The following is a 26,236-nucleotide window of genomic DNA, read 5'->3' as shown; positions in this document are numbered from 1 at the left end:
GGAGCTACGTCTAGTATTACTACCACAAAAGGCAAGTGTTATATAGTGGTGGGTTTTTTTCAGTTTCAGCAGCTACAATTTCCATTTACTCCTTAATTGATTTCCCCTGCCACAAGTTAATTGATTTAAGATGTACCAAAGGAAAATAACAAAAACTTTACGTTTTAAATGTCAATAATTACTTGGTTTCAATTGCTTAATTATGCAATGAGTAATGAATGTAGGAATAACTCAGAATATAAAATTATTTAAGTTACTTGTCATTATTTTCTTCAAAAAGTTCTAAGTATTACATGAATATGACCCTTTTCTATGTTCAAAATCACTAATGGCATTTTTATCTGTCTCTTACCCTAAGACTACCGCATCTTTATTTAATTCACATTGAATTCTTGCATTTTAGTCTGTATCTATGCTGTCAAATGTCATATGGAATCATAGAATTGGTTGGGTTGGAAGGGACCTTAAAGATCACCTAGTTCCAACCCCCCCGCCATGGGCAGGGACACCTTCCACTAGACCAGGTTGCACAAAGCCATCTGCCCTGGCCTTGAATACAGCCAGAGATGAGACAGACGTAGCTCCTCTCGGCAACTTGATCTGATATCTCACCACCCTCACAGTGAAGGATTTCTTCCTGATATCTAATCTAAATCTACTCTGTCAGTTTAAAGCCATTCTCCCATTGCCCTGTTCATATAGGACATGCTGAAGACATCCTGTTCTTAGCACGAGTGGCTGTTTTCCTATTTTTCTATGACATTCATTTAAAGATATTAAATGTAAACATTAAAGCTGCCACTTTATTGCTCATACTTGGATTTAATATTTGTTGGAATCATTTTTGCCTGGTTTCTGCCCTCTGATTTGGCAAGGGTAGCTCTGTCAAAGTACTAGATGTGCTTTTTCAATGACTTGCAACGTAATTGAAAGGCGTAGCAGTTCAAAGTGCAGTAAGGCACAGGGAAGCCTTGGATCTTAATAGCACACAAATTTATGACCATATTTAACTGTATAATTATTACTTTTGGCATGACGTGATAAAAAAAAATTTCTGATGAAAGGCTTGTGTTTACAATTTAGAAAGTAATTTACAGTGTGCAATAGAATGTGTTGCTATATAGTCGCACATATCTATATTCATATAAATAAATCGTTTGTAGATAAGAAAAACCTTTTCTTATTCAGCACCCTCTCAAATAATCCTTTTCTTGTCTCAATTCTTTTTTCCCTTAAAATTCATGTTTTCTGTGAGCAGTTCTTGACTATAAAGTCAGATGTCACTCAGTTTTCTATTCAATTTAATATATTACACCTGTTTCTTCTGTTTCCCTGGAATGAAAGCTCTTCAGTGTGAGGATCTGCTCTTTGCTTGGCAGAATTTACCTGTTATGCAACATCAAAGACACTCACAGGACTGCATAAATTTTCAAAAAAATCTGTTGGTTTCTTTTTCACTGAGATTAAAAATGCCTGGACAGCCCTAAGAAGATTACACAGGGTAGCAATAAATCCTTGAAAGCAGAAATGGTTCAGGCAACTGTTGAACTGACACTTAGCTCTGTGAGTACTGGCTGCAGACACACACTTCATCAAACACCCAGATTGTTGTTATTGCCAGCACAGTTGAATTTGGATGCCCAAGAGGTTGGAGCAAAGCATATTTAGGACTTTATGCTCATGTTGAAAAGTGGCAGCTTTCTCCAGTTAAATGGCTATTTATAAGGGTGAGGGTTTTTACAAGTCTTCCATTGCTCAAACAGATGAAATCTGGTCTTTAAAAGAAAAAAAAAAAAGTAGTTTTTATTTGTAGAAGAAAAGACTTTTCATAGGAATCAGGACAATAAAATGTATCCCAGAATGGAGCAATATAATGGATGCATGAACTAATACATTTTTCAGTAACTCTTGTTGTTAACACTGTTTCCATGTTTTACAAATGGATCCCTACCTATTAATGAGTAATTTTTATCTGTGGTTAACCACTTGTGATAAATTAATAGGTTAAGTTAGTCCAGGTAAGGCTCTGGACTGAGTATGCTTATGAGGAGTTCAGAAAATCTTAAAACATTTTTTTTTTCTTGGAATACTCTGGCAGTGGTAAATCTCTTTGGATATTAAGAAAAGGTTCTTCACTGAGAGGGTGGTCAGTTACTGGAACAGGCTGCCCCGTGAAGTGGGGAGCCTGTCAGAGTTCAAGGAGCATCTGGATGATACTCTTAGTTGTATGATTTAGGGGGTCCTGCAAGTATCAGGGAGTTGGACTCAGTGGTTCCTTCCAACTCCAGGTATTCTATGGTATTTAACGGTGGTAAAAGATACTCTCAGACTCTTGTATACTATGAAGGGACCTGAAGTGTGTTGGTAATGGGAGGACTTTTTGTGACCTACAATTATTTCCTTGTTAGGTACTCTGTAAAACTAGTAACAGGACTTCTAAACTGTGGACTCAAAGTGGCAGCCAAGGTCCCCAGTGGAACAGAGCAGAAGTGTTCTTAGGAATTCGTTCTAATTTTCAGGTGTGTATTCTTGTGTTATGTGCTTCCTTAACAACTGCCTTTAAGTACTTTTATGTTATGCCTTCTTCACCTCTTACTTTCTTTTTTTTTTTGTCCCACTCACATATTCTCTTTCTGAATAGCAAAACTTATCTTTTTGGCTGTCTGATTGGTTATCTGAACTGGAACAAGGTTTTAGAGATTTCTTTCCATTTCAGACTGATATACGTTTTTAAGACAGAGAATCCCTTTTATCCTTGAATCCAATTTAGGTTAATCTATTCCACTTCCTTCTTCTTAGTGTGTAGTAGTACTACCTCTGGTTTTTGAAAAAGGAGCCTTGAGCATGATGTTTGCTTGGAAATATGAGCTGAAGCCAAAGTCTCTTAGAGATGCTTAGTCATGGGTATGCCATGCTTAGCAGTATCCTTACAGCTGAAAACAGAAACAGAAAGGAACATATTTAAAAATATGTCACATTCTGTGGTACTTCTGTCTTGGATGCTTTTAAATGAAACTTTAACATTATTTTTCACATTCATGAGAATAACTGATGAGTGATAACTGATGGGTGACTCAGACTAGTCTTTTTCAGGCTTACTTTTCAGGAGTATGTGGAACCGTTGCTATTAATTCAGGAAGAGTGGGTACTAGTATCTCTTTCTGTAGCTCATTTTCTTTTCCTTTCTTATATTTTTTTTTTGTACTTGGTCAATGTTAGAAGATGGACATTCAGCAACTATAGTGACAGACGTGTACAAGCAGTAGTAAGTATAAGCTTTAATGGGACTGTACTTTGACAGTAAAAAGTGACCACTTTATATTCCAAGATTTGCAAGGACTGCCACTGTCTCAGTTCTATTAATTGCTGCATATGCAAGCTTTTGAGTCTTTATAGTGTCTTAACGTACAATGTAATAACTCTGTAATTTTTATTAGATTGCTTTCAGAGCAAATCGTGGTGTCAGTTACATGGGAGACGTGGCAGTAGATGATATTACCTTTGAAGATTGTTCCCCTTTGCTCATCCCAGGCAGACTTTGCACATCAGAGGAATTCACATGTGCCAACAAGTACTGCATCCCAAAGGATAATCTGTGCGATTTTGTAAATGACTGTGCAGATAACTCAGATGAGAGCCCTACTATTTGTAGTAAGTATGGTATATTTTTATTATAATTATCATAAATAACTGATTTTTTATTACTTGAGTACCTTTTGCAGCTCATCAGCTAAGACAGCAAACAAGAAAATAATAATTGAATTCTATTCCTTGTCTTTTAAGGGCTTTAAATTATTATTATTTACTTTTAAATCATAAAATAAAAGGTGAAAAGCTGTTAGTGAGTTTCTTAAAGCAACTCAGAAGGCGGTTCTCTTTAAAAGCAGAATTGAAATCTGTTTTCCATATGAAAAGAATGCATTAAGGCTGAAAAAATACTTCAAGCGTAATACCTTTGGGATATGAGGGACCTACCTCCTTTGATATTTCAAGGATTGTCAGGTCTCGTAGCAAATAATTTTAATCTAAATACTGTACAGTTTTGATTTTACAAGAGATATCAAGAAACAGCATCTGTAGTATTGGATTCAAAGAATGAAGCCATATCAAATATGTTCTCTGGAGAAATGGATCACAATATATAGTACTAATTCTCTTTCCTACACAATCGTGAGAAATGCTCACACAATCAAAACTGCATTGTTTGGTTTTGTATGAACAATTGCCTCATTTTTATTGAGATCATGAATACAGTTTATTACATTCTTGATGAACAAAATTATATGAAGCAAAATTATGCTAACATCCCATGGAGTTAAGGTACACAGCAAAGGCTGACTGTGTTTTACAAATTATTTTCATACTGTTAAACTTCTTGGTGATTTTCAAACCAGGAATAGCATTTCACTAAGCTATATGGCAACTGGTTTGTATCTTCTGCAACTAAAACTAAGGAGTGTATCAGGTTGGGATTACTCTGTTGAAAAATACTGCCATATCTTGGCTTCTATTTTCTGAAATATTTAGAAATTGTTTACCCATGACCTTTTGAGTTTTCTGGGTTGTATATATCTCCCATGAAACACCGTTAGCCAATACAGACTGAAGCATTAGGGGCAAGACGGTTCAAACAGGGTGATGGGATTCAGTTTTGCAACCACCTGAAGTATTTAATTTTGATTGCCTGCTAGAAAAGAAGTGAACTGAAACAGTCTCACAAAAAAATTCCTTCCTGTAAAGTGCTTTCTTTTTATTGCTATGTATAGGTTTAAAAAAGGTAAAAAGTAATTAAAAAAAAAAAGAAAAAACCTGACTGCATTTTAACAGAAAGTTGTACAATGAGGTATTACAGAGCCTTAAGAGCACAGGATGACTGTGATGAAACTTTTACATCAACATGGGCTTTGCCTCAGATAAAGAAATTTATTTTGTTTCATAGTGTGTACTTGTGCTGTAAAATGCTTAATGACCAATTATGACTTTCTTTGTAAGGTCTGGGAGAGCTTTCTTTGACAACATTTTCAGTAGCGATGTCAGGAATTAGACTGTTGGTTTTCCCCTTTTTTCCCCTTTTATTTTTTTTTGTTTTTAAAATAACTGAGCTGCTTTAAGTTTCCACTGTGTGCTGGTTTCTTTTCTTGATGCTTCCTCTGTCATACATTTAATAAACTAGAAATATATAATACAGCAGTTGCTGAAATTATACTTAACAGGGAAATGCTTGTTCAGTTTTCCCAGATTTATCATGAAGCAGGCTGCCTTCAAAGAGGATGTAGTGATAGGAAAAGCATATTTCTACTCTTTGTGGCGTTTCTTCATTCTTTGCAGCCATCAGAGAAGTTTCCTCACTGCTGAACAATAGAGCTGTAGCTTGAAAACCTCAAACTAGGAAGCCTGGCAAAAGCTTTAGTAGCGAAAAGCATGGTAGATTCAAGGACAGGGAGCAAAAAAAAGGCAGTTTTCCCCAGGCACAGTGACTGTGTTTAAAAAAAACTTGAAAACTGTGCAGCTTCCAAACATCTATAAAGTAGCTTTTAGCAGTAGGCCTTCTTGGATTGCTTGCTTTAACTGTCAACATAGTTTGCTGTGTGCATGAAGACTTAACCGTACCTTAGTTAATGAAGTTTTTCTGCACCATGTTGAAAGAAATTAGACCCTAATCCATTATACTCCCCAAACTCCAGAATATACACAGGACTGTACCACATGATGATATTCTCCAAGTCTAATTAGCAGTGTCTAGATAAAGCCAGTTCTGCTGAGATATATACCATGCCTCATAAATCTGTTAAATTCCTATCGAGAGACCTGTGCCTTGGTTTTGTTTACTTTGTTGATGGCTCCTTCTAGCTAGTCACATGATGTCAGTGCCATAAAATAAGTGAAGTATGCATGTTAACAGATATATTGGTTTGTCAAGTGCTCAGAAATTGTCCCATTAGATACTGAGTGATCCACTCTCAGTGTTTTCTTTAACTATAATGTCACTAATACTACTTTCGTACTACAAGTATATGAAAACAAAATAACCCACAACAGTGCTGGAGAGGCATTGGGTGATAGCACTCCTTCAGCTTTGTTCAAAAACTGTCAGGGTTTACCTTATGCTGCTTGAAGCTATCAGAGTATAAGAGGAAGGTCTCTGAGGCAGCTCTGGTTGGATTGAGTTAGGCATGCCTCCCTGAAGTAGAAATGGTACTTTATGAGATCTAGAAAATTAAATTTTGTGAAAAAAAGCTATGGGGGCAGTAGCGTTATTCCAACCTGAAGTATGGATTAATGCCAGTGCAGAAGGCTATACTTTTTAGACATCTGGTTTTGTCTAAGCTTTGTTAATGTTTGGTTTAGGTCATAAGTGTGCTTCTGAAGCAAATGTCTCAGTTATCCCTATTTATTACAATTTAGTTTGTATTGTAGAGTGTGCTCAAGCATATGAACTAGGATTTTTTCATTAGAAAATAAAAGATGAGCTCCAGGAGTGCATCAAATGGATTTTAACCATTAGTGGTCATTCAGCCTGCAGGACCAGTCTATAGCTCTTCAGTCCTTATTCCTTCTCTATCCTCCCTAAATATATTCTGGTTTTCAATGTCAAGTGTATTGCTCTACATATCTGCACTTATAGCTCTATACTTGTTCATATAGGCACAGTTGCTGGAAATGACTTAAAATAGTTTAAATTTTGTTTGATTTAATTACTTAGTTTATTACAAAGATTCATTAGACCTTTTGTGATCAATATGCCTACTGATAACTGCTTTTCTTAAATTAATAAACTTTCATAAAGTAGACTAACTCACCAGCCCCTTGTCACTGCTCCAAAGACAAAAGCATTACCTTTGCTTTTCTTCTTCACTAAGAGTTCATAGTTCTTCACAGAAGTGTCTACTACCTAAAATTAAATACGCAAGTGCACTGTCTGTTGTAACTCTAGCTTCTAAGCAGGCTGCCTAAGGTCATAGAATCATAGAATCATAGAACAGTTAGGGTTGGAAAGGACCTTAAGATCATCTAGTTCCAACCCCCCCTGCCATGGACAGGGACACCTCCCACTAAACCATGTCGCGCAAGGCTTTGTCCAACCTGTCCTTGTACACCGTCAGGGATGGAGCATTCACAACTTCCTTGGGCAACCCATTCCAGTGCCTAGCCACCCTTACAGTAAAGGACTTCTTCCTTATATCCAATCTAAACTTCCCCTGTTTAAGCTTGAACCCATTACTCCTTGTCCTGTCACTACAGTCCCTAATGAAGAGTCCCTCCCCAACATCCTTATAAGCCCCCTCAGATACTGGAAGGTTGCCATGAGGTCTCCACACAGTCTTCTCTTCTCCAGGCTGAGCAGCCTCAACTTCCTCAGCCTGTCTTCATACGGGAGGTGCTCCAGTCCCCTGATCATCCTCATGGCCCTTCTCTGGTCTTGTTCCAACAGTTCCATGTCCTTTTTATGCTAAGGACACCAGAACTGCACACAACACTCCAAGTGAGGTCTCAAAAGAGCAGAGTAGAGGGGCAGGATCACCTCCTTCGACCTGCTCGTTCATGCTCCTTTTGATGCAACCCAGGATACCATTGGGTTCCTGAGCTGCAAGTGCACACTGAAGGCAGCTCATGTTCATTTTCTCATCAACCAACACCCCCAAGTCCTTCTCTGCAGGGCTGCTCTGAATCTCTTCTCTGCCCACCTGTGCTTGGGATTGCTCCCACCCAGGTGTAGGACCTTACACTTGGCATGGTTAAACTTCATAAGGCTGGCATCAGCCCACCTCACAAGCGTGTCAAGCTCCCTCTGGATGCCATTCCTTCCCTCCAGCATATCAACCAAACCACACAGCTTGGTGTCATCAGCAAACTTGCTGAGGGCACACTCAATCCCACTGTCCATGTCAGCGACAAAGATGTTGAACAAGACCGGACCCAACACCCATCCCTGAGGGAGACCACTTGTTACTGATCTCCAGCCGGACATTGAGCCATTGACCACAACTCTTTGCATGCGGCCACAAGTTCTCTTTTTAATCACTGGAGTAACTCACTGATGAAAAGTACATGTAATTTAAAAATGGGTTGTTTTAGTTAGATTACATAAATTGTCCTATAGATATGAGTTTTTTCTTTGTTGACTATAGAGATCCTACAAGGGCATATAAATTCAGATAGGTAACATGCAATATATAAAACACTACCTGGGATGTTCAGTATTTGTGCCTTAAGGTCTTGATTCTTGAAAACATTTCTTTAAAATAAAGTGTTCTGTTGCATGCATGAATTTTATTAACTTGAGATGTAACTTGTAAGTAACGGAAGGAATTTCTTTAACAGGGATCATGAAATATTAAGTAATTAAATGATCATATGGCAGAAGTTGAGTGACAAATTTTATGGGAAGTTACATTCGGCTGAGGTCAACTATAATCTGTGTTTTGCATAAATGATAAAGATATTCAGCACATAAGATTTGGGTATTTTTAATTCTTATTTCAGATGGCATCATATTTGCAGACAAGGGTAAAAGACAGTGAAGCTATTTTTGCTAAACAGTCATTTTTAAGCAAATGTTTCTAGCTTCTTTTTTACACTTATAAACTCCATAAAGAAAAATACATGGAAGGAATCTTGCATCTGATTTCAGCCTGAAATTTTAGATGTAGTCTGTCTGAATTGCTTTGGTCCATGGGTAGACTGCATGGACTTTTGGACTCATTACTGAGTTTTCTGACCAGCTGCTAGTTAAATTAAAGCTACTTTTAACTTGCTAAAGTTTATCAGACTTTATCACAAGAGGTTCTGTTAACATTTTACAGTTTTTGTAATTCCTTATATTATCAGGCCAAATGATCTGTATGCTTTCCAAATTTATCTTCAAAGCACTTTCCTTTCCAGCAATAGTATAATAAATAGTAAGAATATTCAGGGCACAGTTAAAAGTCCCTTGAAGGCTCTGCTGAAATTCCAGTTTATTTCAGCAAGTTTAGTCTTACTTGGTAATCATTAGAATGAATTTATAAATGCATTGAGGAAAAAAATATAAACAACTTAAAATTCTGGAGTGGGGCAATTGATTAAACCTTAATTTATATGCACAGTTGGCTCACCATGATGTCTGTTTTGACATTCAAGATTGGAAAATCAGTAAAAGGCATGCACATGGTTTCATATAAAAATCAACCCAAATTATGGTAGCTTTCTCTTTTTCTAGGCATTAAATACAATCATCTATGTTTGTATATTGGTTAAGAAAATACATGTGTGAGCTCTTCTGGAAACCTGCAAAAGTAAACTATGGGTGTGATTCAGGTCAAAGTTAGCACACCTACAGTTATATTTTAACTGTATGTGTCTTTATGATATTCAATAAAAAAATTTGAAAGGGTTTCTGTTCCCTAAATAAAGGCATTTGTTATCATTTTCACATGACCGTAACCTGTTCCTCCAAAAAAAACCTAGTTTTCTGCAGCTTTCTTGGGTGTCCTATGGAAGGTAGCAATTGACCTCTGCTTATTAGACCCAAAGAGCCATTCAGCTTGATCTAAAATAGATTGCTATATTTGGTTACTTTTATACCAAGAACTCTGACCGTAATAACGAGAGCCTGAGACATACCTCACGTATATGCAGTTTTCCTCTATCTATTATTAGATATATACCTAAAATCCCTGTGGTATTATATAATAGGTATTTTATTATATCTAGTATTATATCCTAGAACATTATAAATGTAACGTTTAATAAGATACATGCATTTATTTTTTTTATTTTGAAGCTTTTTTTTTATGGATTTGAGTTCAAGGTTGTAATATATGTACCTAATTAACTTCTTCAAAACAAATCTCTGTTCATATGTGTGCAAATGTCTTTCAGGTACATCTATTGGGAACTGCAATTTTGAGTTTGATCTTTGTGGATGGAAGCAAGATGAAAGTGATGATTTTGACTGGAACCTCAGAACTAGCAGTACTACAAAAATGGGCACTGAACCAGCTACTGATCATACATTGCAAGAGCCATCTGGTCATTATATTTTTATAAAGAGCTCATTTTTTCAGCTGTCAGGACAGAAAGCTAGAATTTCCAGTCCTGTCTTAAGCAGACGGAATAAAAACTGCAAGGTATGTGGGGGTGTGGTACTAGCAGAAGTGCAGAATTTGAGTTCTACTTTGGACCAAGATAATACTCCTAAAATGAATAAAGATGATCATTGAAATATTTCTTGAGACAAAACCAAGCATGTTACAGAAGAGTCAGGGTCTGATCCTATTTTCTTGAAATCATAAGAAAAAATATTTTGTTGCAGAAGAATGATTTCTGCAAGTAAATAAGTACTCTGACAGGTTCAGATGAAGTTGGTAGTGAATGTGGTGTTTGATTTAGAATATGTCTTATGAAACACTCATCCTAACTGATCAAATGATCCCTAAAACTACTTTATACCGTTCTGTGAGTGATTAAATATGAAAGAAAGGGTGAACAAATGCAGAGTGGTCAAAGTTTCATGTCAGCCTAGAATCTAGGATAAAGATGTTAGGCTTTTACTTTGTTAATTATTTTGCTATTAACACATAATGATCTGCCTAACTTATGTTGTTTGGCTATCTAAATTTACTCAGTTAAGTAAGCTCAAAAGTTTTCTAATGATCTGGCCCTAAAGTAGTCACTTTGCTATGCAGAATTAGAGCATCTCCATTACTGATGCCACACTTGGAATTCTTACTCCATCTATTGACAGGAGATACTGTTCTAGTAACTTGCCTGAGAGATGATATCACCATCTTTATATTTATAGAAGATGTAAAATTTATTGACTTTCTGCCTATAAAGTAGAATATGTAATTATTTTAATTTATATTTTTGTCCTCAGAGGTCTCATTTTGCAAGTTCACTTTTATGCATCTATCAAGTAGCTGGCTCAAGTGAACAATCAAGTGGATAAACTTAATGCTTAAAATTAAATCTGGACATAGCTTTTTTTTGTTTGTTTGTTTGTACATAGCATTATTGCTGTAAAATGTATCTCTAAATGATGAAACAGAACAGAGTATCAGTATTGTAACACCAATATATAAAATTGTTTGGTGTAATTGAGATACGGGTATTTCAAATAAATGTGACATCCAGAAAGTAATGTTGGGTGCAGGAGGTTAGGAGGGAAATGAGTTCAATGATTGTAAAAGGCAAACATACGAAATACAGTCTGATAGTTTTGAAAAGAACTGTAGCCAGTCAGGAGCAGTGTGGTGGGCAGCTCTTAAAATGTTTGCTGAGAATTTAATGACAGTCAGAAAATCAAACAAAATTCAGCGGCAGAAAAAAATAGAGATTAATCCTTAAAAGGTAATAACTATTACATAGTTTAAAGATATACACATATACTGGATAGACAAACCTCATTTAATGAAGGATTTTGAGAGAAACAGAGTAGTTGCAGCACAGGAAACAGGCAGGTGAATAGAACTATTTCCATACAAAAAACTGACTTAGGAAAACTGTATTTGACTACTTCACTGCACAGAAGACATCCTGAAAGTAAACACAATAAAGCTTTCAAAAGAATTATAACACAAAGCCTTTGATGGCTTTACTGAATACAAACAAAAAAAAATCTGTGAAAATCTACGAAATCCTACAGCATCAAATAACATAAAGGGACATGACTTTTAAATTTACATGGGTATAATAATATTTGCCATTATGTTTTTATAGCAATAATAAATAAGATAGGGTTTTCATTCTTTAATGCTTTTGCTGTGCATTAGAAGAAATTTGAGCTATAGACACCTTCTTGCATATTATAGCATAAATTGTCTTCTTTCAAGGACCTACATCATTCTTGGAAATATTCTGATCTTTGTCAGAAACAAGATATTGAACTAGATTGAGTATTAATTTGATTAAATGCAACTATTCCTTCGTTGCTCTTGAACTGAAAATAACTGAGATACTTAATGTTGACTACTCTTCACAGTGTTTTTTTAAGTTGTACTTTACTTTATATTTCATGTTTTACCTATTTTTACTAAATAAATCACTGTTTCTAATCCAAGGTCCTCTTATGTTTTTTTAGCTATTGTTTTGCATTTCTGTAGTCCATGTAGAGGTTTTGGTCCCATATTAGGTGAGAGAAGATTTTCTATTTAGACACTCTATAATCTAGCACAAGCACATTTATAACCAGAAAACTTCAGTAAACTGAGCAACCTAATCTAGTGGAAGATCTCCCTGCCAAGGCAGAGGGGCTGGGATGAGATGATTTTTAAGGCCCCTTCAAACCCAAACAATTCTGTGATTCTATAATATTGTAAATGGCACTGCTCCATTCCTCTGTTTCCTTATGAAGTATTTTCATTCTTTTCCACTCATATGCAAGGGTTATTCAAAGGGATAAAATATCATCTGTCACAGTATTGTAATGCTGGCTTCAAAGTATGGTTTACTTCAAAAATCCTCACTAGTAAGTCTTGTGTGTGTCTCAATGAAGTAATTTTTGAATCCATCAAATTATGGGCTATTTTGAATGCTACTAATGTCATTTGATTTAATTAGGGTGAACACAACAGCAGAATGTGTCTGAAGTCATCTATTCTGTACTTGATGCTATTGTTCCTGCTTACAGATACTCTTCTATTACCATATGTATGGAGATCACATTGGATCATTGATTGTTTACCAGAGGACTGTGGCAAAACATGAAAAAATTCTCCTTAATCTCACTGGAAACCAGGGTAATTTCTGGCAGAGCAAGACATTGATCCTGGCTGGAGATGAAGATTTCCAAGTTGTCTTTGAAGGGATAGCTGGAACAGGTCCCAAAGATGGCATAGCACTTGATGACCTCACATTTTCCAGGGAGTGCTTACCATCCCAAGAGTTTTTTCCAGCAGATACCATGGCATTGCCCACAACAGGTATGTTCCTGCTATGGGTAAACTGTCTCTAAGTCTGTAAAGAATGAATAGAAGCATTGATTTCATTCCTTTGTCTCTCCTTCAGAAAAGAAATAGAATACGTCTTGCTAAAGAAATGTTGAAAATTAACACGCTTCTAAGAAGCTTTCTGAAAGTCTAGTAAAAATGTTTTATGAAGTAATTGTTTAAGTACTAAGTCAGAACTTGTGCACCTGCAAGACTTCCTGTCCAGCCATGCATAATTAGACAATATCTTGTTTAATTCAGTGGGATTTGTTTATTAATAGTTGTCAAATATGGTTATTGTAAAAGAAAGAACTGAGTGGGACAGAACCAGCATAGATAGATTGTAATAAAGCCAGCAGGCTTTAATGTTTTTTGGCAAGTAGGAACTCCTACTGATACAGTTTAGGCAAGATAACCATCTACTTCCCATGTGGTGTGGGGGAAGTATTGGTGCAAATATTTGCACTATCCTTACTTACTGCATAAGGGAAATAAGACTCATAAAACTCTTGCCCAAAACAATAAAGTCTGATGGGGTTGGATCCCAATAACCCTAAAGCAAGAGCTGCTCCTGAAAGCAGTGATGTTGCTCATTACTAATACTTGGAGAAAAATGATGAAAGAGAAGCTCTGACAGAACAGGATAGATATCTTTCCTCTTTCCACATTTATCACCAGAGGTACTGAAATGTAAGCCCCAAAGTGAAATTTAGGAGATGCATTTCATTCCTGGGCCTACTAAAAATTATCTGCATGGCTGCAGCAATCATTTTATCCCACTTCTCTGTATTTCTGATCAATAAACCAAAGTTAATATTTCCAATGTCAAGGACTACTGGGAGAATGGACCATTAATTTGTGTGAGCTGCTTTGCTTTGTTACTGCTGCTAAAAGAGTAGTTTTCCTTTTAGCATATCATTAAGCACTGCTCAGGCACTGGGAAATAACCCTGATGAGACTGCATCAAACCCAAGAAATTACATTGTACTTTGTGCACAAGATAAGCAGGAAAGATATGGGCAAAATTTTCCAGGTAGATCTCTTATAAATTGCCAGTTACAGAATATAATATTGGCTTCCTACTTCTGTCAAAACAGTCATGGAAATTTATTGCAAATGAGATTGGTATTTTAAAGTTCAGCTTTATATGAATATAAACCCAAAAGAAACACTGGCTGAAATTTTCAATACTTTATTTTTGATGTTTTCAGACTGTTCCCTTAATGGCAGGTGCAAGTCCCTGTGGTTATGTTAGGAATTTTAAAACTTTGGTCTTGATAGCAAAAGATGTTCCAAAATACTTTTATGAATTATATAATGAAAAAGCTATTAAAATCTCAGGAAAAAGCCACCAGAGACACCTTTCTTGGTGTAGCTCATCTAAGATGTACTTTCTGTATTTTGTAGACTCACAACATTTTGAGATTATGGTCTAAATTCATTCTTAGAGTGATGAATTTATAGTGAATCTTATAAAGAACCATCTTTTCTATATCAATAATTTTCACTTGTTCTACATAAGAGGTTGATGTTAGCCACTAAGTATTCCAGTATGCAGCTACTATTTACAGTGATACCTGTTCAGATCAGTGCTTGAAACATGGGTTAAGAAAGCAGAGTATGAAATTTATTCCTGCCTACAGAACTGTTCTGAACAGTGACAAAATGCATGTTGGAGGCTGTGAAAAGTGCTCTGTGATGTAGCTTTATCAACTAGAGACATATAGAATGACTATGATGATCAACTGCAAAAATCTGGACCCCTAGACTTTTCTGCTTATATGCAGAGGTAGAGTTTAACCATAAGTGAAACACCTATATCCATTGCTCAAATTTTTTAAAGTTTCTGAAGATTAAAACCATCATGCAGTAGAGATCTGTTCTTTTCTCCATCTAGAGAGAATATTTGTGAAAGAAGTTGAAATATTTTCTCTTTAAGAGAGAGATTTGTAGATTTTGAGGTCTATTCTCATAACATAAAAATACAGAATAGATACTGATGCATATTTTTCTACAGGTTTTATATGGTTCTTCTATTATATTTGGACATGTGTTTCCTTTACTTGGAACTTGCAAGGAATGTTTTCTTCATTTTAGATACTCAAAATACCACAGTGAATAGTAACTACCATAATGTCTTCTTCCCGTTCTCTTCACCCAAATTAAGTTTGGTTAGTCAGTGTTGTTTTATTTTCCCACAATTTGAAGAGCTTTGAAATTTTTTAAGAGATATCAATCTCCAATTGGTATTCAGCAAACTGAATAAACCAAATAAAGAGAGGAAAATGAAAATCTGATACAATTACTTTTTAAAGTTTTTTTAACCAAGAAAAAAAACAAACAAACAAAAAAAAACAAAACAAAACAAAAAACCCACAAAAAAGTCCAGCAGAATTCATTGTAATGCACTCAGCAAGGGAGATACTTCTGAATCTTATAAGCAATATCACTTTGTAACAAAAGTATATTGAAGCGGTCCGTGGTTGTTGTTTCTGCACATAAAGTGCTAGGGCAATGGATATAGTGTAAGGACTAAATAGAATAACATCATTAAATTTTCCTATCTATGACAGAGACTCACTGTTCAGAAGTATTGTTCCCTGACTCTATGTGAACTCTTTGAAGATCTTTTTTCTTCTGGACAAACTTGCAGTAATACTTAAGGGCTGAAAGCAAGCACTGGACAGCTAGAAAAGAAAAATTTGAAAGCATTGCAGTCTGAAAGAATGCTGTAGACCTGTCCTCATGATGCTGCTTAGCAACAATGACACTGAACTGGAAAAACCACTGAGAGCCACTTAAAATGCTGTGAGGAAGGAACAATAAACAGTTTAGGCTGGTGCCTATCAACTCTTCACTTTATGAATAACAATGTATGGAGGAACACTGGGGTTTGCTTATGTCCTGCAAAGGATTTGTGTGAAGGAAGAGACAAAGAAAGTTCTGTTCTAACAGTATTGTTTATGTTTTTTGCTGTGTCTCTGCAGCGTGGCCAGATTCTCAAGTTAGACTCTGCCCTGTGTTAGGGGCTGCCTGTACCCAGATTAATCCAGGAGTTATATGATCCCCCCAGGAATGTTCGCAGATTAAAAGATACTCACTGACTGCCTAAAAAATGTGAGAACACTTGCATGAGTCATATTTTATATGTATATGTTTTTTACAAAAGAGACTTCATGGATCTGACAGTAACTTACATGATCTCCAAATTTGCTTGCCCTCTATCTCCTTCCCTCTCTTCCTTCCTGTAGTGTTGTTACTGGCTATAAAAATGGATGATCCCTGCATCAGAGTTTCTGATCATGTCTCCATACCACTTACCTGGGAATACAACAGGAGCCAAGGGCTGCCTAATCAGATTAACGTGCTACAAGGGAGGAAAGTTATTCCCAGTGACAAAAGAACTGGTGGCTGTTGACTTCAGTTTTGTAGAGCAGACAGGTACTATTTCCAACAAGTTAAAAGAGAGTCACTGAAGTGTTACATGTGTTTTTAAGAAGAGAGGAATATTTACAAGAGATTACATCAAGGTCCGTTTCACTTATCCTGTCCCCAGGATAAGATGCTGAGCAAGAACCAAAAGAGGACAGGTGTATAGGATGCTTCCTCCTAATATTCCTAACATTTCCTTTTTAGGAGACCTTATGAACCATGGTTTTGCATATGTAGTAAACGTTAATCTATTTGCCTTCTGTATACAGAGCCTAGTTTCAGTGGGGACACATTCAAAAGTCTAGCCTCCTCCTCATTTTTGGCAGCAGTTGTGTAGGTCTGCCAGTTGCTGAGAAAGCAATTCTGTTTTCAGAGTTTCCTATTTGATAATATCTTTTACTGAAAATGGTGATGAGCAACAGACAAACCCACCTCTGCCACATTGGTCCCTATGAGACTGTCCTTAAGTAACATTACACACTGAAGGAGTTCCAACTTCTTATATGGAAACTATTCCATATAAATCCGTAAATCCTTTCTCTGACTACTGTAATCTTTTGGGATTATAAAATCAGGTAGGGTATTTAGGAACTGAGTGAACAGTGGAATAATACTGTAACAGAATTATTATTTTTCTCTTTGCTCTGTTTTGTGATAAATGCTAAAGTCTTATTTGCTTTGCCCTTTTTTGAGCACTGGGTTGATATTGATACATTTTCAGTACTCTGCTGTGTCACTTGCTAGTAGTGGTAGTGACTTGAGCTCCTCACTCATATGTGAAGACAGATTGTGCTAATCTGTATAACTCAATTAACTTTGCATTTCATTGCCAGTCACGATGCAATTCATTTGCTTAACTGTGATTGTTTAGCTCCATTGCCATCATGTAAGATATCTGACACACCTGCCTGGGGCTGGCAGCTATGTTTCAGGGATTATAGGAAAGTCATATCTGTCGTACAGTACAGAGAGAAACATAGGTATCCTGAAACTACTATTAATCTTACCTGCTATGTCTCCTAGGTAAAGATACTTGATTGGGCTCCCAATAGCAGTCATACAGCGCTATGCCTGACCCCCAAATCCAAAGACACAAAATTAGTATTTGTGAGTAGATCCAGACCTACAACACTTCTTCCCCTAGTTTTTATTGCTGAGCATGATGTCCTTTTGGTCGTTTGAGGTCAGCTATCCTGGCTGTGACACTTTCTAACTTTTTGTGCCCCAGCCAGCTCACTAGTGGAACAGCATGAAAAGCAGAAAAGCCCTTGGTGCTGTGTGAGCGCTGCTTTGCAATTACTAAAACTTCCCTATGGTATCCCAAAACATATCATGATACAAGGTACTGGACGCCCCGAGAGACCCCAGCATGGCCCTGGGACCTGCTACGTCTCCTTTGTAGCATTGAGTGCCACCCCTTGTCGGGTCTTCCCTGGCCCATTCTGGCTGGGTTCTTTCTTTCACTGCTTTATTTCCAGCTCTCCTTGAGTGCAACACCATCACCAGGCAGACACGAAAGCACTTTTCATTTATTCCTGGCGAGGAAGCACAGCAGCTAAGCAAGTGTTGGAAGTCAGTAGTGTGCTTGTTATCATTACAGTGTCATGCTTTGGGAAATAGCCCACTGTACCAGACTTCTCCTCCTCGAATGTTTGTGTGGTCAGCCCTGATGCTCATTTTTCATATTCTCTTCAGGAGACAGGGACTGCTTGTCCTGTCTTCCTGCTGCTGCTTTTTGTAGCTCTGTGGTTTTCCTTTCCCAGACTGCAAGTGACGTTTTTTTCAAGCTAAACTGAAGAACGCATTATCCTGCTCCTGGCTACACATGTGCATTTTAGGAAAATGGTGGAAATACTGTGGAATATGTAGATTGGTTTGGTAGCTGGAAGTAAAGTTAATAGTAGTCATGCATGCAGGTGACTTGAATTCAACTTCTCTATATATTGTCCAGATGCTATGAAGAGAATTACCCTTATTGTCACTGAATAAGACAAAATATATAGCCTGGATTTTCACATTGTACTTTCTGATTCTATGAAGCTTTGTCCAGCTAAATTCCAAGTCAGGGTAATTAAAATCACTGTCAGAGCAGAGCCTGGATTGGGCCCATAAAATATTAAAATTCTAGAAACTAGACAACAAAACGTGATTAATGTCATCTAAGTTTCTTGGAGTTAGGGCACTGTGAGCACCTGTTTTGTGAAACTCTCACAAAACAGTTTAACGTCTCTAAAACTTTCCAAGCAAGTATCATGTCAGCAGAAATGAATTTTCGGTGCTGGTAGCTTGATGTGAGTCTCTAAGCACCATGTGAGGTACTTATTTCTACATTCATAGTATGAACTGGTGATTCCTTTGGCAATGGGTAGCTGGGATATGGGAATAGCTTTTCTAACCAAAGCAAACTGTTCCTAAAAATGCAAGAGGAATTCCTGATACTATAGAAACTAGAGCCCTGTTAAGGAGCCTTGCTCTTCAATTTTCTCTCTATTAGAACAACTAAGTAAGAAGAATTTTACCAGATCTAAGCTTTTCCAAAACCATCAGTGATAATGGTATTATTAGCTCAGACCTTTCCTTATGTGTTAGATATTCCACACACAGAGCCTGCCTCTGCCTAGGTGAGCTAAGAACGTGAAAGCTGTAGCCTTACTTTGCATTCCAAGAATTGGCTAACAAATTATTCTTACTTGAGTGTAATTATCATTTTTTTTGCACACATCTAAAAGAGGAGAAATAATGGTGCAGTACAGGGCATTCTTAGAAATATCTAGTGCTTTTTTCTAGTAAGTTAAGTCTTGCAACAGCAAACGTGATCTGAAAAAAGAGTTATATTTCACACTATCTAGTCCTATTTTACCTTTAGTGCAGTACATCTTTGTCAGACACTCAAATTTTCTAGACACCCTGGAACAAAATTTGCATGTGTGGTCAAGACTGCAAGCATATGTGTGTGTTCTCTTCCCTCCCTTTCGAACCGTAGGAAACAAGCTGAACTTTAAGTGTTTTTTCAGCACAGACTTATCAATATTCTCTTTAAACTGTATTTTACTTTCGTGGTTAAAATGCTTACATTTTCAAGATGGCTATATATTAGACAAAGCAAAGCATTTTTTTTTATACGATATTTGTAAATTTTACTTGAAAGCTCAGTTTATATTTTGTACTTTATAGCAAGGAAGTTTTGAGGCAATTCACTGCACAGCCTCATTTTCATTTTGTGTTTAATGTTGTTATACTTTTGAACTGAATATGCCTCTAAATAGAATGATACTGTAGCTTTCACAAGATACCTAAGTAACTATCACAGTATGCGCCTGGATTGTTGTTTAGTGGTAGGATAAACAAAGCTAATATACAAGTGTAAAAAGACTGTTAACTGCCAAAATGTATAAAGAATTCCAGAGTGCAGAAAGACCGTGTTCAGTTTACGCTTGTAAGTCAGATCACCTCAGGTGCTTCACACAAGAAGAGATTGAAGAAATGGATGTGGTCTCTGGAAACTTTCAGCTATCCAGAATACAAACAAATGCTATGTCAACAATAATCATGGAAGTTGTCCTCAATTAACAATGATGGAGGTTATTGGCTGAGGCTGCATGGTCTTCACTGAACATAGGGAAAAACAAACTAGCTCTTCAAGTAAAGTGGAGAAGGAATATGTCCCCATTTTTCTATTTTAGTAAATGTTTCTTTGTTTGAGGAGAGCCCTTAATATTTATGTGCTGCATTTTTTTAGGTATCTGAGTGAAAAATACAGCTGGGGGAAGGGGAGAGATAAATAAAACAAACTTAATGTGCATAATGAATCTTTAGCTGAAGCAAATCTAAATTTTATCAGACTTATCTAAGACTTAAAATACTTACGGTGGGATTCAGCTCCAAGTTAAGACTCAGATTAAATGTCACGTGCACCTAGGTGTGTGTACTCAAGACGTGTCAGGTATCTAAATTCCAGTTATAATAGATGTACTATATTGTTCTTTTCCTGCCCAGACACTCAGCACAACTGTGTTGCACGCATAAAGTCATCTGTTGTTTGTCATACACTAGGGTGTCTAAGAAATCACCACAGTGCTGGCAGGTGTGTAACAGGATGTATGGAAAGTATATGCCCTTCAGGAGTTGCAGCTGGTAACAAGGAATGATGTTTTACATCTTTTGAAATGCTATGTGTATGGGCAACCAAATAAAACTCTATGTTTCTATTTTAGCATTATGTGATCACTGTTCAAAGTAGAAACAGATCCCGATCAGTTTTAGTAGCCGCTTAGATACTTAGGTTGCCTACGTGTAATCATGCAGGTATATTTCTCTTTGTGAGCTGTATGCTATTTAAGTTTTTATTTCAGAACTCTTTTTGATATGATTTTATTTTCATAATCTCTTGCAGATATCTTGCTTTTCCTAGGCTGGTTTAGATTTGCTTTATTAGAAATGCTTTTTGAGTTGCCTTGCTGCTACCTTAAACAGAAATGACTGTCATGTGATGAGCAGTTAGGTCAACAGCCTCAAATGCTGGTGCCTTAATACTGGCGCAGTATCTCATCTACAGGATGTGACACATAATTCTTTAACTGTAGACTAAGCACCTGTGGGATGGTGGTGCATGATGTCCTTTCCCTATGATGTCTGCTTCTGGCCATGTTCAGTGGCTGCAACCACTCTGCATGGCTCTATCAACATTTCCCTTTTACATGCACCTTACAGAGATGAGATTTTATATTAATTAGATGATTCTTCTATTCTAAATCGTCTCCCTTTGAAGTCCTCTTGCTTCTTTCATCTACTTTCACAAGATGTCACCTCAGGCCCTCAGTCTCTCCTTTTATTGTCTACTTAGACCAGATCATTGCCACTTTTACACATGGAACTGCATGCAGTAAAAAAAGTAAAACTATTGCACACCTGGATACTGCAGGTATTCAAGACTGAGACATTAAAGAGATGCAAATTTACATTTAAGGCAGATTCAACTGAATGGTTTCTGACAGATAATACTATAGAAACTAATGTTTCCAGTGTTACTGTGCAAAAGTTTCACAGAAGACGTCTGATACCAGGTCAGTTTCAGAGGAAAATTTTAAAGGTCAGAATATTGCTTTCAAAAGACTAGAAATTAAGATATTAATTAAGATATGTTTAGTCTGTGTTTACTTTGGAGATCTTTTTTTTTTAAGGGACTTTAATGTAATTAAACTAATGATAGACTTTAATATTCTGTGTGTTTTATCCAGCACTGCTGTTTTTTTACAAAGAGTACAAGATTTTTATCCTGATAAAAATTGGCTGCATAGAGTTTTATATATGACATATTTACTTTGATATTACAGCTCAGCTTGAGGATATGTAAATATCTTTTACATATTTTGTCAAAGACTAGAATGTGCCTTGTTTAACAGACAGGTTTCCAAACTAATATTTGTATTAAATATCATTCCATAAGGCTGAATTAAGTTACAAGATCTGCTGCTAGCACAACAACCAAATGTCTGTCTTCTAACAGATGCCTTTGCAGTTGTGCAGGATGTGATATTTTCCAGTTTTTTTACGGAGCTATTTACAATTATATGGGATTGTAAGAAAAACCTGTATTATTTTCAAACAGATGAAATAGTTTCCATAATTCTACCATTCAAATTCTATAGTTTGGTGTTTATTTGGTTGTTCCCCCCCCCCCCGATCTTGAATGTGTGCTTACATTTGTAGAACGATACAGTTTATGAGCACATATGCTGATGAACATTATCTGGAGCACTTTGTGTAACTAGATGGAGAATGCACAAGCATTGAAAGACATGATTTTAAAAATCCTTTTACTAGCATGATGAAATCTGACTTGAGAAATTATTTTCTACAAAGTCAGCCTATAAATTTGGGGATGATGTGCTAAGACCAGGTGTTACATCAGAAGAAAGTTATTGATACGAATTGCAGGTTGGTTTGTTTGGGTTTTTTTTTTGTAAAAGTAGTCGTTGTTTTCTGAAGAGTTCTAATAGCATATTTCTAAGCTAAATATGTAACATCTAATTAGAGAACCGAATGGAACTGGAAGCTGAAACATTAGTTTTATACCATGATAAATGATCATAGAATAAGGACCAACAGAAATGACTGAAATATTAGTTTCTGGCTTAATCAATCCAGGTTATTTAGCTGAAGTATTTTGAGACTCATAATTATTATTACTAGGCATACATCATATAATTAAGTAGCTAATGAAAACAGCATAATTGTGTTAGTTTTGTTTTCATGTGTACTGAAGACCATATTGAAAAAAGATATGTGATTTTAGGGGGAAAGACAACAGAGGGACAGGGTGGAAAAAAAAAATCTTTAAAATGGTAGTGTTTAGTTGTAGATGAAAGGTGCAAAACAAATTGTTCTCTAGAACAACTCTATGTCTAAATTTGACCAAATAGTTTCTCATATAGCAAATTTCTATTTGATTTTTTTTTAATGAGAAATGCAATATTTATCAACACAAATTATTTGTGGCCATTTAGTAGCCAATTCTTGAGTGAAAATTAACTGTGTGTTTCATGAGGCTAAAAGGAAAACAGCATGTTCATCAGACCAGGAGTTATATCTACTCTACCTCTCTTAAGGGAGCACATACTTTTGGTTTTTCCCTGCATATATATGTATATGATCACTTGGGCTGCGCTAGATAGAGCAGACACTGACTTCTAATTCTCAAATGGTTTGAGACCATAAAATTGGAAAACATGTCTGAAATATCTCTTCTTGTGATTATATATTCAAAATATATTATTATATATTCAAAATATTTTGACATTTTTCACACTTCTGCAAAAAATAAACCAAAAACCAGCATACAGCTAAAGGCTTTGTGCATGCAGAACATCTGTTCTAAAGAGTTTCCCTACTGAGAAAATGGGTAACAGATACACTGTTCCCCTTTCAAGAGACAGTATCAATAGCAAGTTATAATTATTCCGTAATGATAAACTCAAGCATGATTTTTATCATAAACTTTTAAGCTTACTTATCTCTTATTTATAATTCTTAACACAAATGTTTTATGTATGTATGTGGGATATGTAAAAGCTAATTAGGGTGATAAGTAACAATTTACTTTGTCTAGTGATCAGGAATAAACGGTAGCTGACACAGCAAATAAAGATTCATTATCCAAGAGAGGAACTATATTGGGGCTTTTTTTGTTGTTTTTGTTTTATTTTTTTTGGTTTTTTTTTTCTTGGTTTTGTAATAGGATAACAAATCCCTGATAAATACTATCTCAAGCAAAAATCTTGTCTCTCTCTTCATACAAGGAGGAAAAAATCCTTTCTGTAACAAAGCTATTGCTGGCCTGTTGTGCCAGACACTGACAGAGATGGATTCATACACATCCTACAACTTACTCCCTTTGGAATTAATTTCTGTGAAGGATGATTATGTGATTCTGTGTAGTGGCTCTTAGGAGACGTACAGATGCAACCAAGAGGATGACTTACAAGTAGATGATTTACGTTGGACAAAAAGCTATTCCACTCATGAAGCTAAAGCAGTAAGGTTGCCTTACCACAATTTTTTCATTCTGTCCCTGAAGAATAACCCTGGTTTGAGTTTTGAGATAAGATTTGACTCTTAATGGAGATAGAGTTCTAAGAGCTGAAATTTATCATCTGAGAGCTTGATTAGCAAGGCCAGCATCCAGTATTCTAGTGTGTACAAAACATGACGTTCTGATTTATGAACTTCAAAAGACTTATAGAAATATTATAAAAAAAAATTCAAAAAAAAATCTTGAATTTGGGTGGTTAGTTTGAAATTAGTGAGACCTAATTTTTCACAAAGCCAAAATGTCACAGGAGAAGTCTTTCTCATGATTTTGTCACGGCATATATATAAAGTTATTCTTCTGTCTTTTGAAGCTGTCTAGTGTTGTGTAGATAGGCTTCAGAACATTGGTGTAAGAAAGTATTCAGTTGCCATTAGACTGTCAGGTGAAGGCTTGGGACAGGTAAATATGAAATTTTTGAGTAGCATTGGGGTTCGGGTTTCAGATTTGTTTGTACATTCTTTGGCATTTTGCTTAGCTTCCTTTCCGTGATCAGGAAAGCTGGTTGGTAGAGCTTACATACAAATAAATGTACCTTAACTGGTCATGAATAAATAGAGGGTAGATGCTAAGCAGGCTCCTTATCTGAAAACCAAAAAATAGCCTTTAGGTAAAAGTAATAGAGAAAGTTACTGATTATATTGAAAGTAGAGGAATTGCCTCAGGTTGTTGCCTTTCATAAAAGGAAACTAGACCTAGTGATTTGAGCAATTTTTTAAAAAAACTGAGGTTCTTATGAAGTGGGATAAAACAATCAGGTTCCTCTTTTCAACCACAAACTTTTCTGCTGTTTCCTTGTTCAATCACTTGCTTAACCTATGTGCTACTATTTGCTTACCTCAAAGAGTGCTGTTCAACATGAACACATACTGAATTGAGGTACAGTAAATAAAGGTAATATTGCTTTGTGGAATAAATAATTGTGCTGGATTGGATGAACATTAAATGATAAAACATACATTTGTCTTATTCATACTAGCTAAAAAAATAAGGAACAGAACTACTTACTCATGTTAGGAGATGTTAACAGTATAATGTTAGAGCATACAGGTTCCAAATGCAGTTGTTGTTACTTGCAGAATCACACCTCAAACCACGCATACTGACTTTATAGGTATATTTTTCATCTTTCTTTCATTGAGAACAAGCATGACTGTGGCACAGAGGAAAGAAGCTATGTTTCTTTGAGATACTGAATGATTACAGAGTTTGTTGGTGTCTTTCTCTTCCACCAAGCATAACTCATTTTTTCATTTTCCCACTGGCCTTTCCAGTGGAGGCTAAAAGATGTATGGAAGGCTGTTCAAGACATCAATAAAATCTTTTAATCATCACATCTCCTTCAGCTCACTGTAGCATTCTAATATAGGTAGAAAATTTTCTAATATAATATGGTAAATACAGTATTCCTGAAACATATTCCTTCTGAGGAATGAGAGATATGAAGAATTCATAAGGGTCATGGGATTCACTTTCATCTGTTTTGGACTTTTTTTAGTTTCTCTTATACCTGACAATTACTCAAGCATTGCTGAAGAATTTAAACACAGCTGTGTACAAATGTTGTAATGTTTAGTAGAAATTCTGTGCAAATTGTGTTTCTTGTAGGTCTTTAACACTTCCATCCTGTTTGTGCATAACTGAGAATACTCCAGAGCAGTTTCATTTGTATTATTGGATATTAATAATGATTTAAGGGAATATACTGAAATGTATAAGTAGTAGAGATGCCCAACTGACAATAGATATACATTGTTATCTTTCTCTTTGAATAGTGAACAGTCTTACATCAATTTAAACCATTCCTGGACCACCTTATAGTGTCTAACTTGTCGAAGAAAATACTGGCTCCTGAGGTCTTGTGGACATATAATATAATTTCTCAGTGACAATTTTGCTCTTTTACTGCATAAGCCATGTCTTTTTCCATACCTTTATTTGCCAGAGAAGGGGATTCCAAAAGTATTTTGGGTTATTTTTCCAGCTGTGGTACCAGCATTTCTCAAGCTCTGGGCCTCCATGCCCACTCTCTTCTCTTGCCTAAGTTAAACCTGATCTGACCTCCTGCCCTGTGGTTTCAGAGTCAAGGCTGTGACTATAAATGAGAGCTGGTTGCACAGGCTTTGAGTGGGATATGAGGGAAGCATTTTCCACCTGTCATATTTACTGAGTACAGTCTGATCAGGCTGCTCTGGCAAACTGTACAAAGGGCGTTTGTCACTGCCCTGCAGCTCAGCCTTCCACTGTATGCTTTGGCAACCATTTTTATTGTGATGGAGAAAGTGAAAGGAACACATAGAATCATAGA

The 26,236-nt window shown here is 36.2% G+C and overlaps 1 protein-coding gene across 1 annotated transcript in view; it reads left to right on the top strand.

The window, feature by feature from the left end:
- MALRD1 (MAM and LDL receptor class A domain containing 1) overlaps positions 1-26,236 on the top strand; it is a 245,916-nt gene that overhangs the window by 90,855 nt on the left and 128,825 nt on the right. The window contains exons 23-26 of the mRNA XM_062633694.1: positions 2,409-2,519; positions 3,438-3,651; positions 9,862-10,109; positions 12,611-12,902. Of these exons, the coding sequence (XP_062489678.1) occupies positions 2,409-2,519; positions 3,438-3,651; positions 9,862-10,109; positions 12,611-12,902 (865 nt within the window). The remainder of the gene's footprint in view (positions 1-2,408; positions 2,520-3,437; positions 3,652-9,861; positions 10,110-12,610; positions 12,903-26,236) is intronic.

The sequence above is a fragment of the Pezoporus occidentalis genome, unplaced genomic scaffold, assembly GCF_034315485.1.
Source record: "Pezoporus occidentalis ecotype Australia unplaced genomic scaffold, CSIRO_AGI_Poc_V1 ctg40, whole genome shotgun sequence".
NCBI classification, from domain to species: Eukaryota; Metazoa; Chordata; class Aves; order Psittaciformes; family Psittacidae; genus Pezoporus; species Pezoporus occidentalis.
This window is presented reverse-complemented; position numbering and strand designations above follow the sequence as displayed.